The sequence below is a fragment of the Heptranchias perlo genome, chromosome 15 (genome assembly GCF_035084215.1).
Source record: "Heptranchias perlo isolate sHepPer1 chromosome 15, sHepPer1.hap1, whole genome shotgun sequence".
Lineage (NCBI taxonomy): Eukaryota > Metazoa > Chordata > Chondrichthyes > Hexanchiformes > Hexanchidae > Heptranchias > Heptranchias perlo.
Genome location: NC_090339.1, coordinates 3,639,932 through 3,654,980, shown reverse-complemented (window position 1 = coordinate 3,654,980; position 15,049 = coordinate 3,639,932). Strand labels below are relative to the sequence as shown.

General features: G+C 47.9%; 1 protein-coding gene across 1 annotated transcript; it reads left to right on the top strand.

The window, feature by feature from the left end:
* Positions 1-1,391: 1,391 nt before the first annotated feature.
* LOC137332672 (regulator of cell cycle RGCC-like) lies at positions 1,392-12,796 on the top strand. The gene is made up of 5 exons (XM_067996617.1): positions 1,392-1,567; positions 5,597-5,761; positions 8,207-8,281; positions 9,276-9,338; positions 12,349-12,796. Exons 1-5 carry the CDS (start codon positions 1,540-1,542, stop codon positions 12,357-12,359), a joined length of 342 nt encoding a protein of 113 aa, XP_067852718.1. The 5' UTR covers positions 1,392-1,539; the 3' UTR covers positions 12,360-12,796.
* Positions 12,797-15,049: the final 2,253 nt, after the last annotated feature.

Genomic DNA, 15,049 nt, shown 5'->3' with positions numbered 1-15,049 from the left:
GTTTTTAGTGGTGGCATCGCGCTGGAGGTGAAATGGTGGAGGATGATCTGTTGACTGCGGAGGCTGGTGGGGTGGAAGGTGAGGTCATGGGGAACCCTATCATGGTTCTGGGATGGTGGGGAAAGGGTGAGGGCGGAAGTGCCGAAAATGGGACAGACTCGGTTGAGGGCCCTGTCAAGCAAGGTGGAGGGAAACCTCAGCTGATGAAACAGGAGGACATATCTAAAGCTCTAGTGTGGAAGGTGGCATCATCAGAGGAGATGCGGTGAAGACAGAAAAACTGGGAGAAGGAGTTAAGTCTTTAGTGGAAGCAGGGTGGGGAGAAGCATAATTCAGGCAGTTTCAGGCGTCAGTGGGCTGGTAACATGTCAGTGGACAGCCTATTCCCGGAGAGAGAGTAGCCCAGGAAGGGAAGGGATAAGTTGGAGATGGACCAGGCAAAGGAAAGGGAGGAACTTGTCTGTTCTCCCGAGTTTCTGAGTGGATCTGCATGGTAACTCATCACTTGCCACAGCAAATTTACAGTCCAGATCCAGATCAAGCTCCACTCCAGAATTGGGATACCCTCAGCTGGCTTTCTGGGGACAACTAGTTCATTTAAATCCGGTTCCAATCCTTTATCCATTATTTAGATTGATCTTTTAATATATTTTAAACGGCCATCAAAGACATAGAAACATAGGGACAAGGGTGGGCCATTCACACCTCCAACCTTGAAGAAATACAAACAGATTAAAAATTTAATGATTTTAAAAAACCTTGTGGGTGAGTGGAGGGGATTCCGTGACGTGAGGGGATTCCGTGACGTGGAGGGGATTCCGTGACGTGAGGGGATTCCGTGACGTGAGGGGATTCCGTGACGTGAGGGGATTCCGTGACGTGAGGGGATTCCGTGACGTGAGGGGATTCTTTGATAATTGACATTTCTTTCCATGACCTCACCAGGAGGCATAGTTTCCGCCCCCTCCTGAGCATCGCTCTGTGATTGGCTGGAGGGCCCATCGTTCGGATAGTTGTTACAATCTTGAGTTTGTGACCGGGTTTTTGGGGAGAGAACCGGGCGGAGAAAAGGAGAGGGAGAGAGGGGAGAGAGAGAGGGAGAGAGGGAGAGGGAGGGAGAGAGAGAGGAGAGAGGAGAGGAGAGAGGAGAGAGGGAGAGGGGAGGGAGAGAGGGGAGAGAGGGGAGAGGGAGAGGAGAGAGAGGAGAGAGGGAGAGGAGAGAGGAGAGAGGGAGAGGGGAGGGAGAGAGGGGAGAGAGGAGAGGGAGAGAGGGGAGAGGAGAGAGGAGAGAGGGGAGAGGGAGAGGGAGAGGGAGAGAGGAGAGGGAGAGAGAGGGAGAGAGAGAGGGGAGAGAGAGGAGAGAGGGGAGAGGGAGAGAGGAGAGAGAGAGGGAGAGAGGGAGAGGGAGAGAGAGAGGGGAGAGAGAGGAGAGAGGGGAGAGGAGAGGGAGAGAGGAGAGAGGAGAGAGGAGAGAGGAGAGAGGAGAGGGAGAGAAGAGAGAGGAGAGAGGAGAGGGAGAGAGGAGCCCAGCCCGTCACCATGAGTTCTGCTGAGGCAGACAAATCCGGTAAGAGACAGGGACTGGGACTGGCACCGAGACCGGGACTGAGACTGGAGCCGAGACTGGCACCGAGACAGGGACTGAGACTGGAGCCGAGACTGGAGCCGAGACTGGCACCGAGACAGGGACTGAGACTGGAGCCGGGACTGGCACCGAGACAGGGACTGAGACTGGAGCCGGGACTGGCACCGAGACTGAGACTGAGACTGGAGCCGAGACTGGCACCGAGACAGGGACTGAGACTGGAGCCGAGACTGGAGCCGAGACTGGCACCGAGACAGGGACTGAGACTGGAGCCGGGACTGGCACCGAGACAGGGACTGAGACTGGAGCCGGGACTGGCACCGAGACTGAGACTGAGACTGGAGCCGAGACTGGCACCGAGACAGGGACTGAGACTGGAGCCGGGACTGGCACCGAGACAGGGACTGAGACTGGAGCCGGGACTGGCACCGAGACAGGGACTGAGACTGGAGCCGGGACTGGCACCGAGACTGGCACCGAGACTGAGACTGGAGCCGAGACTGGCACCGAGACTGGCACCGAGACAGGGACTGAGACTGGAGCCGAGACTGGCACCGAGACTGGCACCGAGACAGGGACTGAGACTGGAGCCGAGACTGGCACCGAGACAGGGACTGAGACTGGAGCCGGGACTGGCACCGAGACAGGGACTGAGACTGGAGCCGAGACTGGCACCGAGACAGGGACTGAGACTGGAGCCGGGACTGGCACCGAGACAGGGACTGAGACTGGAGCCGAGACTGGCACCGAGACAGGGACTGAGACTGGAGCCGGGACTGGCACCGAGACTGAGACTGAGACTGGAGCCGAGACTGGCACCGAGACAGGGACTGAGACTGGAGCCGGGACTGGCACCGAGACAGGGACTGAGACTGGAGCCGGGACTGGCACCGAGACAGGGACTGAGACTGGAGCCGGGACTGGCACCGAGACTGGCACCGAGACTGAGACTGGAGCCGAGACTGGAGCCGAGACTGGCACCGAGACAGGGACTGAGACTGGAGCCGAGACTGGAGCCGAGACTGGAGCCGAGACTGGAGCCGAGACTGGCACCGAGACTGGCACCGAGACTGAGACTGGAGCCGAGACTGGCACCAAGACTGGCACCGAGACAGGGACTGAGACTGGAGCCGAGACTGGAGCCGAGACTGGAGCCGAGACTGGCACCGAGACTGGCACCGAGACTGAGACTGGAGCCGAGACTGGCACCGAGACTGGCACCGAGACTGAGACTGGAGCCGAGACTGGCACCAAGACTGGGACTGAGACTGGAGCCGGGACTGGCACCGAGACAGGGACTGAGACAGGGACTGAGACAGGGACTGAGACTGGCACCGAGACCGAGACTGAGACTGGAGCCGGGACCGAGACTGAGTCGGACATCGGTCTCGGTCACATCTCGCTTTGCCCCGGCTCTAACCCGGTATTGGAGGCGCCGTGTGTCTCGGTGTTGGGATGGATGGAGGGAGGTGTTTAAAGTTACTGACCCAGTGGTGACCGCGGATGGTGAAGTTAGCAGCGCTCCTCGATCGGTCCCCAAGTACAAGCTTGTGTTTCTGTATCGAGTTCCAGTTTCCTCGGGCCAGCGCTGGGCTGTGTGGTCTGAAACTTTGGGATTAGTAGCCTGTTGCTGATCACCCTCCCTTATACCGTGCTGATCATTCGCCAATCTTTTATTCCAGCTTAAAGTGTTTTTAAAAAAATTGTTCTTGGGATATGGGTGGCAATGGTGAGGCAGCAAAATCTTTGTTGCCCTGAAGGCATTAAGTTAAAAGCTCCAGAAGAGGACCGGAGTCACGTGTAGGCAAGATTGTCTCCCTGAAACCAGTTGGATTTTATTTTAGACAATCCAGCAGCTTTTATGATCATTTTTCTGGTGCCAGCTCACAAATTACCAGATTTGTTGAGTTCAACTTGCCATTGGTGGGATTGGAGCTCATGTTCACGGCCACTGTGCCGTTTTACAGAAGTCTGTTAGGACTGGGAAACCTATATAATTGCATGAGCCAGTCAGGGGCCTCAAGTGGATCCAGTGATAGAAGGAAGAGATAATTTAAGGGCACCGAAGAGTCCCGCAAGGCGAATGCTGTTCCTGCCCTCTTACTAATACTGAGATCGACACCATCCAGGACAAAGCAGCCCGCTTGATTGGCACCCCATCCACCACCCTAAACATTCACTCCCTTCACCACCGGCGCACTGTGGCTGCAGTGTGCACCATCCACAGGATGCACTGCAGCAACTCGCTAAGGCTTCTTCGACAGCACCTCCCAAACCCGCGACCTGTACCACCTAAATGGACAAGGGCAACAGGTACATGGGAACAACACCACCTGCACGTTCCCCTCCAAGTCACACACCATCCCGACTTGGAAATATATCGCCGTTCCTTCATCGTCGCTGGGTCAAAATCCTGGAACTCCCTTCCTAACAGCACAGTGGGAGAACCTTCACCACACGGACTGCAGTGGTTCAAGAAGGCGGCTCACCACCACCTTCTCGAGGGGACTGGGGATTGGCAATAAATGCCGGCCTTGTCATTGACGCCCACATCCCCAGAATGAATAAAAAGAAATTAGAATAAAACCAACTGTGTACACCTGCCAAGCTCCTAGGTCCAATCCCTGAGCTGACTGCTGCAGGTTGCCTGGACACTAAGATTGCAGAATTAGCAGGACTGTGCTGCTGATTATTCGCAGGACTTGTGCTGAGAACTCATTCACAATGTAAGGATAAAGGCCCCTTAAGCTCCATTCATTCTCCCTGTGGGGCTCGCCAACAAAATCTGATTGGATGAAGTTGGCATGGGCAGATGCAGCAAGGCCTCCTGGCTGACGTGCAGTTTGTAGAACAGTGCCTTTGCCTTTGGCAGGGAACGCAGTCCTGACTGGAAAGGAAATTGGACATGAAGCTGAGTTCGGATCGGTCAATGCCCTGTGGGTGGCGGAGAGGGCCCAGGGGCTATGTGGCCGGGTCCTGCTCCGACTTCTTGTGTTCTTTAGATTTGTGGTTGGGATCAGATCAGCCATGATCTTATTGAATGGCGGAGCAGGCTCGAGGGGCCGATTGGCCTACTCCTGCTCCAATTTCTTATGACTGATGTGGCTCTACTTCAGACTGCTGCTGATTGTGGCCTCCAGTCCTGGAGGTTGTATTTCCTAATTGAACGTGGTGGGGTAATCCACCAGTAGTCTGGGCTATATTCTGGAATGGAGCCTTTATAGTGATTGTGCCCAAGGCTTTGTATTGCGCACCATACTTGGCGGAAAAGGCATCTGTCGATCGGTTGCAGATCTATGCTGGTGTGTTTTCTTTAGCACTGGGAGATGGGTGGACCTTGTCCCTCATTCATTGCCTTCCACCTAGGATTGTGGCAGAGATCAGAAACCAAGTCCTGTGCTGGCTACAGTAAAAAAAAAACCAAAAGATTTGCATTTATACAGCACCTTTCACAAACTCAGGACATCCCAAGGGGCTTTACAATGAATTAAATGTCACTGTCACTTTACTCACAGCAAGATCCCACAGACAGCAATGAGATAATGACCAGATAATCTGTTTTTTAGTGATTTTGATTGAGGGATAAATATTGGCCAGGGCACCGGGGAGAGCTCCCCTGCTCTTCTTAGAAATACTGCCATGGGATCTTTTACATCCACCTGCGAGGGTAGATGGGGCCTCGGTTTAACGTCTGATCCAAAAGATGGCACCTCCGACAGTACAGCACTCCCTCAGTACTGCACTGGAGTGTCAGTTTAAATTATGTGCTCAATTCTCTGGAGTAGGACTTGAACCCACAAACTGACTGACTTGAGGCAAGAGTGAGCCACAGCTGACACCCTATGTTATGAAATGACTGTATGGAGTGAATCATAAAACCTACAAATTACGGTTGGATTGCTTGATATTAGATGGCAAATGTTTTTTTTAAATGTTAGTGTGAGCGTGTTATGACTATTATATTTTAGCACAGTAACTCAACCAAATGTGACTTTTAAAAAAAACTTTCAGTGTGGAATGAGGATGAATTTGATGCTGTCCTGAATGAATTCAATGAGGTCATTGAAGACCTCTCCTGTTCTGCAAACACTGGTGTCCTGTATGAGAAGCACTTGGATCAAATGAAGAGGATGGGTGCTACCAGTGCTGGTGACAGTGGAATCGATGACTCGGAGAGTGAGTAATGCCGAGTTTTTGGGAGTATTAAGCTCTTGGTAACCCCATGTGAATGGGAGGGGGCGGTGAACAATTAACTTCTACAGTTACAGTTCAAATGTTTCTGTTTTAAATTCAGAACTGGCCAAATGGCATATACTTGATATTTTAGTGTATGCAGGTCTTGGGATTTGCTCGCAGTGTGCTGCGGATTCATTGCTGACTAAACATTAATGCAGTCTTTAACTTGCAATGAAGTTAAGCAGAGTTCATAGTTAGCAGGAAATGTTTGTTTCAGGGGATTCAATATCAAGAGGAGACTGATGTGCTCACAGTGTTGGATTGGAAATATATTTTTTTGATGCTAATGTCTGTAAAAACGTGACTGAGGCTTATGAGGGAGAAAGGAATAGAAGGTTATGCCGATCGGATTAGATGAAGTCGGGTGGGAGGAGGCTCGTTTGGAGCGTAAACACTGGCATAGACCTGTTGGGCCGAATGGCCTGCTTCTGTGATGTACGTTATCTGTAAATCTACGTTATTGGCTCTGGAGGCAGATGTCATTTTTAAAAATTCATTCTCGGGATGTGGGCATCGCTGACATTTATTGCCCAACTCTAGTTGCCCAGAAAAGGTGGTTGTGAGCCTTCTTGAGTGGTTCTATATGACTGAGTGGGTTGGTAGGTCTTTACGGAGGGCTGTTAAGAGTCAACCACATTGATGTGGGACTGAGTCACATATAAACCAGACTGGGTAAGGATGGCAGGTTTCCTTTCCTAAAGGACATTAGTGAACCAGTTGGGTTTTTATGACAATCCGACAGCTTCATGGTCACTTACTGAGACCAAATTTCTATTTCCAGATTTTTAAAAAAACTGAATTCAAATTCTCAGACTGTCATGGTGAGATTTGAACTCACATCTGAATTTTTAATCTCGCCCTCTGGATCATTAGTCCTGTATCACCACGACATTACCGCACCCACAGAACAGAGTACGGTTGCTTGCCAAAACTTCACTTCACCCAAGTGGAGTTCGCTGTTTTAAGTTGCTGTATTCATGGCCACACTATGAGTTGCCCACTCCAAGGAACCTTGTTCTACTGTCACACTACAAAATGGGTCTTAAACTCTCCATTTTTATAAAGTTATATAGGATGCCTTTCCCCAATTTATTAGCTCCCCAAAACAAAAGTGCCACCATTCTATTTAAACGTTTTTTCTCCCTGGTCCCAAGCAAAGCTTGACTTCAGCATTTCTGTATGAATCGGCCTAAATTGGTTTGTGGTCTTTAATCTGGCAAACGTTGTCTTTTATTTATAGCAGTGGGAACTCCAAATGCAATCGAGCTCCAGTCTACCGCAACTCTAAAATGCACAAATTGGCATTTATTCTTTCAGATAGGATTGGGTTTCTATTTGTGTTAAAATATATGCCATGTCACTGAGCTGGGATTCGATAAACACTAAAGTTTATCATATTGTGAGCTCTAAACTGCCTCAATTTTTTTTCTTCATTCCTTTGAAGAGTTAATCTCCTTTTACATAAAACTATTCTTTTTATTAGAATGGGTTTTACCTAATGGCTCAAATATTTTCAGGCTGCGCTGTCGGAGGTATCGTCTTTTGGATGAGCCGTTAAACCGAGGCCCCGTCTGCCCTCTCAGGTGGATGTAAAAGATCCCACGGCACAATTCAAAGAAGAGCAACAGGGTTCTCCCTGGTGCCCTGGCCAATATTTATCCCTCAACCAACATCACTAAAACAGATGATCTGGATATTATCTCATTGCTGTTTGTGGGACATTGCTGATCGTAAATTTGCTGCTACGTTTCCTACATTACAACAGTGACTACACTGCAAATATGCTTTATTGGCTGTGAAGCGCTTTGGGACGTCATGAGGTTGTGAAAGGCGCTATATAAATGCACGTTCATTCTTTTACTTGAGATTCATTTTGACAGCGATGGCATGAATTCGGGTGGGACAGCAACACATCCCATGTCTTTGATAATCGTGGTTGAGAGTAGCACCACTTCCAATCATAGAAAGAACTTGCATTCATATAGTCCCTTTCATGACCTTGGGATGTCCCAAAGTGCTTCACAGCCAATGAAATACTTTTAAACTGTAGTAATTCAAAGAAACACAGCAGCTAATTTGCGCACAGCAAGATCCCACAAACAGCAATTAGATAACTGACTGGTTAATTTGAGATAAATAACCTGTTTGTGGTGTTGGGTAAGGAGCAAACATCTTGGTGAGGACTGGACACTTTCTAACATATAATTTTAAAGAGATTTTCATTCTGGAACTGCTACAGAATAGACTCCACCACCTATGCTGATGTCTGATCTGTGAAGTGGGTGCTGACCTCTGATATTTATATTTCATCTGAAAGCTGTATAATTCTGGGTAAACAGTAGAACAAAGCAATAGTCTCAGATGCATCATTTTTGTTACTGACAGGTGCGGGCTCATCTGCGAGCAGCTTAAGCTGTAGTGTTGAGAAACTGAACTCTGTGGGCACAGCAACACCCAAAGGTAGGATCTAAATAACTTGCATTATTGAAGCCTCTATCTTTGTTCCTGGCAAATGGCTGCCCTTTCAGTACTGCCTAGATACCCGTGACGAGCCAGCAACTATAAGTGCAGGTGCAGGCTGGTGATTGGTCTCGCCTTTCATCTCCCATGGTGAAGTGAAGCCTGCTCCTCATTGGAATAGTGCACCGCGGGTGTGAAGACATGTTTCAGCTGCTCTGATGCTACTTTTGGTTCTAGAACCCCCAATTATTTCAGTGATATTCTGGAAACTACGTAGAGTGGGTTACTTCTGATGAATCCCCAGCCCCATGAGTTATTTAATACTAATAGTAGAACAGTGTCGGTCAGTGAGGGGAGTTGGAGTACACATTAATGTGGGTCCACCAAGTCCAAATGGCAACTGTCCCTTCCAGTGCCATTGAAGCCCAAGATCCTCACAACAGGGTTTCTCTCCCTTCCTTTCCCATTCAGCAGGGGGTAAATGTGATTTTTCTCTCATTGTTCCCCCATTCCCCACCTCAACTGGTCTTTTGAGCTTCCCATCCCCCTCCCAACAGAGTCTCTGTCTGTCTCCTCCAAAACGTTCAGTATCTTTCCACACATCCACATTTCACATCCCCAAAAGAGTCCCTCTTCCCTCTCCCTTCCCCCACAAGTGCCTTCAGCCGTCTCAGCCTTAAGCTCTGGAATCCCCTCCCTAAACTCTCCGCCTCTCCACTTCTCTCTCCTTCAAGATGCTACTTAAAACCCACCTCTTTGACAAGCTTTTGGTCACCTGTCCTTATGTCTCCTTCTTTGGCTCGGTGTCAATTTTTGTCTCATTACACCCCTGTGAAGCACCTTGGGAGGCTTTACTATGTTAAAGGTGCTATATAAATGCAAGTTGTTGTTATTGATGAGTTAGTAGGGTCCTGGAGGTTGTGCCTCCTCTGGTCCTTGCTTTCCTTGGGTTATTTTCAATCTGTAGATTTAAACTTTGTTTCTTTTCCTTCAGCCAAACTTGGAGACACAAGGGAGCTGGAAGATTTTATTGCAAACCTGGACCAGACGATAGCAGGTATATAATCCATTTAATACGTGTTTGGCAAACTCTAAAAAGCTGTCTTTACAATCTGCATTACCACTTGTTTAGCCCTCTCCCTGTGGAAGAACCGTTCTATAATAAGCATTATTTGACTGTGACTGGGGTAACTCGCTGCCTCCATTCATTGGTTTTTCAGTTGCCATATTGGTTCTTCACCTACGCTTGGCCCTCAAGTATGGATCTGCCGTCTTGTTGCTCCAGATATGTGATTGGTTTAAAGCTACCTCCTATAGTCCCAGATATATGGCAGGTTTAAAGCTACCTCCTATAGTCCCAGATATATGGCAGGTTTAAAGCTACCTCCAATAGTCTCAGATACAGAGCAGGCTTAAAGCTACCTCCTATAGTCCCAGATATATGGCAGGTTTAAAGCTACCTCCAATAGTCTCAGATACAGAGCAGGTTTAAAGCTACCTCCTATAGTCCCAGATACACAGCAGGTTTAAAGCTACCTCCAATAGTCTCAGATACACTGCAGGTTTACTACATTAAATAACCTGCTCACCAACAGTTCAGTTCAGGTTCTGCCAGAACCAGTTGGCTAAGAAACTCCAGACTTGGTTGCAAGAACTGAATGTCAGCGGAGAGGAGCACGGCTGCTCTCTACATCAAGGCCCATTCAATCGAGCATGACACCATGATGGTCGTGGTTGTCAGAGGCCAATTATCGCAGTCCCAGGAGAGATCTGCAGGAATTCCTCAGGGATATGTTCTCGGCGCAATCACCTCGAGCTACTTCATCAATAGCCTTCCCTCAACAATTGTATAATGTTTGGTTCAATTCACAACTCGTCCTCCAATAGTTAGGCAGCCCTTGCCAGCCTACAGTGGGATTTGGACAACATCTAGGGTTGGGTGGACAAACAGCAGGCACCTGTGGTGCCACAAGTGCCAGGCAGTGATCATCTGAACAAGGAAAAGCCTAACTACCTCTCCCTAAACACCATTATCACCGAGTTTCCCATCATCAAAATATTGCCATTGACCAGAACCTTAACTGGACCAGCCATATCAACCCACTGCTATAAGAGCAGGGCAGAGCCCTTACTGGTGTAACCTATGCCCCAAGAACAAATATTTAAAGTTGCATGGTGTTTATAACGAAGCTCCCCATTGAGCCTCTTAAGATGCATTACAACAGTCAAACAGTTACAGAATGGACCTTTATATTATTGGACAAAGGAAAGATTTGCAATTAAATACGACCTCAGGACGTCCCAAAGCACTTTACAGCCAATGAAGTACTTTGTGAAGTGTAGTCACTGTTGTTATGTAGGGAAACGCGGCAGCCAATTTGCACACAGCAAGATCCCACAAACAGGAATGAGATAAATGACTAGATAATCTGTTTTAGTGATGTTTGTTGAGGGATAAATGTTGACCAGGACACTGGGGAGAATTCCCCTGCTCTTCTTCGATTAGTGCCATGGGATCTTTTACGTCCACCTGAGAGGACAGACCGAGCCTCAGTTTAACGTCTCATCTGAAAGACGGCACCTCCAACAGTGCAGCATTCCCTCAGTACTGCACTGGAATGTCAGGATGCATTTGTTAACTTTTTTGGGGGGATATTTTTACTTTAAACCATGAGTGATATCCGTGGAGAACTAACTGGAATGCACTTGGGATCTGCTGGTGTGAGGCAGCTGCATTAACATGTCTGACAATAGTCATGAATGTGTCCTTCACGATGTCCAGCTCAACTGCTTTCAAGCCGACTAACTTGATATTTAAACTCTTAACAAATTGCAGCTCATGACTAGTGGCTCCATTCAGCATTGGTCACTTTGGCACAGCTGAAATCAGGAGTTCAGCAAAATGATGGAGGTAACTCCACTCTCTAACAGTGCCCTGCAGTTCCAATGCTCTGTACTGCTTAGTGAAGAGTAAGTGCCAATCTCTGGTTTTAAAGAGCTGGCCTCATATCAGCCGTGGCTCAGTGTTAGCACTCGCCTCTGAGTCATGAAGGTTGTGGGTTCAAGTCCCACTCCAGAGCCTTGAGCGTATAATCCAGACGCTCCCAGTGCAGTACTGAGGGAGTGCTGCCCTGCTGCTGCTAAACCGAGGCCCTTTTTGCCCTCTCGGGTGGAAATGAAAGATCCTGTGACACTATTCAAAGAAGAGCAAGGAAGTTCTCCCTGGTGTCCTGGCCAATATGTATCCCTCAACCAACATCACTAAACAGATTATCTTGTTATTATCACATTGCTGTTTGTGGGATCTTGCTGTGTGCAATTTGGCTGCCGTGTTTCCCCACATTTCAAAAGTACTTTGGGACATCCTGAGGTTGTGAAAGTTGCTATATAAATATAAGTCTTTCTTTCTGACATTCCACGACACTCTGGTGTGCAAGTGAAATAATGAATATTTTTGGTTGTATTTTGACATTGAGTTGCAATATATCTCCCTCCTTCCCCTCCCCCATTTCCTCCCAGTAATATGTCTTCTAAACTAAAGCATTAGACTTGTAGATGTTACCTCAAGCGTTCAGTTAGCCAACAAACCCCTAAAGAAACTCTGTATGCTAGAATGCTTTCACTGATTTGCCATTTAAAAATAGTGATCATAGGTTAGTCACCATAATTCCCTTTTGGATATTGCCTACAAGGATCACAGAACACTGAGCTGTGGCCTACTACCTCCCACAGCCTCACGCTACAGATGAACCAAAGTATTGGGTGGGGCCGAGACAGGTTTGACTCCAGATTTAACTCGATATGATGAAACCCTGCCCTGGAAGAATACTTCATTTGTCTTTTAGGCAAGGTCGACAAAACATTTTTAGACAGGAGTTGTGGTTGCAATTTGTTAAATTGCTCAATGTAATGTAGGTTTGCAGACCTTTTTAAACCCTGTCATTTTTTTAAAGAGTTAATTTACATTGCAATTCACAAACTCAGCCTGTAATGACTTGCTCCCCTCCCCCACTCCTAATTTGCCTGTCTTGTGCATAGTGTGCAGTAAACAATTTTTCTTGTTACAGAGATGATGTAACTAGAGGTGACATGCTCTGCTACTGTTACACAAGGAAACGCAGTGCATGAAGAGGTCTCGCTGGCCGGATGCAGCCTCAGACAAGCTTGGTCCCTCGAGCTCTAACACTTGCTTGCGAAGTTGAGACAAAGTGTGCTAGTGGGACTGTTTGAGGGATGCTGCTGCCTTGTGCAGGCCACCGACCTACACAGGAAGGAGGCGTGTTTTAAAAGCTGTTGCATTACAAATCGATTCTTTTTTTTTGTTGCTGCAAACTTCCTATGTGTCAAGTTGAAAGCAATGTCAAGTTCTGCACTGCCTGTAGCTCACTGGAGACAACTAGCACTCTCTTAACACAAAATGATTCCTATTTCAAAACTGCAAATCTGTATACTTGTGTGTACATTTTGTAAAGTAAATATTTATCTATTTTGAACTAATAAAATACTTGAACTCTTTACTTTTTGTCTTCTGGATGTTTTTCTCTAAACCCTGTGGGTTATAACTTGGTCTTGGACGTTAGCACGAATCGGGTGATGGGGAATCGGCCACTCGTTTCACTCTTGCCCAAGACCAATCTATGCCCCAGGATATTCAGGAAGGGCTGGGGTGCTGTTTCTTCCTGGGTTCAAGTCCTACTTCAGAGACTTGAGCACATAATCTAGACTGACACTTCAATGCAGTACTGAAGGAGTGCTGCACTGTCAGAGGTGCCGTCTTTCGGATGAGACGTTAAACTGAGGCCCCGTCTGCCCTCTCAGGTGGATGTAAAAGATTCCATGGCACTATTAAAAGAGCAGGGGTGTTCCCCTGGTGTCCCTCAGCCAACACTATCAAAAACAGATTAGTTGGTCATTCAGATATGCTGATAGGGTTAGATGAAGTAGGGTGGGAGGAGGCTCATGTGGAGCATAAAGGCTGGCATAGAACAGGTGGGCCGAATGGCCTGTTTCTGTGCTGTTAATTCAATGTAATTTATCTTATTACTGTTTGTGGGAGCTTGCTGTGTGCAGTTTGGGTGCCAGGTTTGCTGACAATACATTGACCATACTTCAAAAGTAATTAGCTGTTAAGTGCTTTGGGATATCTTGAGGATGTGGAAAGGTGTCATGGGGAGGGGTGAACCCAGCATTGGTGCTGAGGGAGGAGAATGTTTGACTGGAAGGGTGGGAAATGGAGAGTTTCAGTGTAATCTGGATGGGGCAAATAGTGCCAGCATGGATTGGGAGGGAGAAGGAAGAATTCCAGCATAAAGTGGGGCACGGGGAGGAGAGTGCCTGCACAAACTGGGGGGTAAGTAGGACGCGTCAGCCTTGGCTCAGTGCATCCTTTAAAATGGATGGACAACCAAGGGCCAACGCCCACAATTCTAAGACATGAGTCGATGGCTGGTGAGGCTCACCCTCTGGCATGAACTCAGAAAACCCTCTCTCTTATGTACTAACCCGACCCAATCACTGCCAATACCCGCAGTATTAGCTTGCCCATAGCCTGTGGACAAGCTGATCTCTGACAAAGGGCCTGTCTTGTGCCTGAGGACTGCTTTTATTTTCCAATCAAGTCCCTTTGTAACACGAACAGGGAAACAATGTGTGAATTATTGCAACTGAGCTGTAAGGGTGAATCATTTATCAAGTGCAACATATTGCTGCTGTTGCTTCCCAAAAGATTGCACCATGACATTCCTGCCTGGAATATAAATTAAGTTTCCTTTCGTAATTCGGTTTCAGTTTGCCAAGTCCTTGTTAAAAGACAATTAAGGGTACATTACGCTGCCATTCACGTCTCTCGTTCTGAACATTAGTTCCCACCTAATGAAAGCCAACATTTGAGGCATAAAGAGTAGGTAGTTTGTGGAATAGCAAGAGGCGGGGCACTTGAGATCGGGTGGAGGCCGTTTGTTTAAGTAGATTGGCAGCATTGGTATTTAGGGTTGCTAACCCTCCTGCGTTATCCTGGAGTCTCCAGGAATTAAAGATTAATCTCCCAGGCACTCTTGTGAGCAAAAACCCGAGAGAAAAACCACAGGGGCATTATTGACCGAGTGCTGTGAGGATTGACGCGTCGGACGACCAATAGCAGGAGAGCAGGGGTGGGGCGAGAGGTCATGAGAAGAAACCCCCTGAAATACAGTCCAGCCAGACTTGGCAAACCCCCCATGGTACTGCACGCTGTGCCATTTTGATAGAAGGAAGAGGAGGAGTAGGATTGGATGGCTAGGGGGATTCTGGTGTGGCAGTGACCAGGGGCCCGCTCTTGTCTGAGCACCAGCTGTGTAAGGAGATGAAGGGTAGCGGGAGAGGGGTTTTGCAGGAAGACTGTCATGTTGAGTACTAGCTGACATGTTTTTGCACAGTGGCCAATGGAACATTTACCTGAACGGTTTCAGAACTTGAAGGCTATGAATCTGTTCAGGTAAATATTATTTGAAAGGGGAGTATCTCTGAGGAGAGATTGAAGCCGGTCATTTTATAGACTCCGTTTAAACTGCTTGTTAATCTTCATGATTTCCTAATAAAGCATGACATGGAATAGTTCAGAAGCTGATGTGTGGTGATGTGCGAGACAGATAGCAATGGCAGCTGCTGATTGCAGTCCTGTCTATATAGGCGGGAGTGGAAAGATTTACAGGAAGCTTTCGTGCATCTCTTTGCATTTCGCCCAAAGGTCAAACATCTTCTTCCCGACCTCTTCCCAAGTGCAGCGTGTGT

Excerpts from the sequence above, each read along its gene's own strand:
- LOC137332672 (XM_067996617.1), top strand. The coding sequence starts at position 1,540 with ATGAGTTCTGCTGAGGCAGACAAATCCG. Across the intron at positions 5,762-8,206 it reads TGGAATCGATGACTCGGAGA|GTGCGGGCTCATCTGCGAGC; the intron begins GTGAGTAATGCC and ends TGTTACTGACAG. Across the intron at positions 8,282-9,275 it reads GGGCACAGCAACACCCAAAG|CCAAACTTGGAGACACAAGG; the intron begins GTAGGATCTAAA and ends CTTTTCCTTCAG.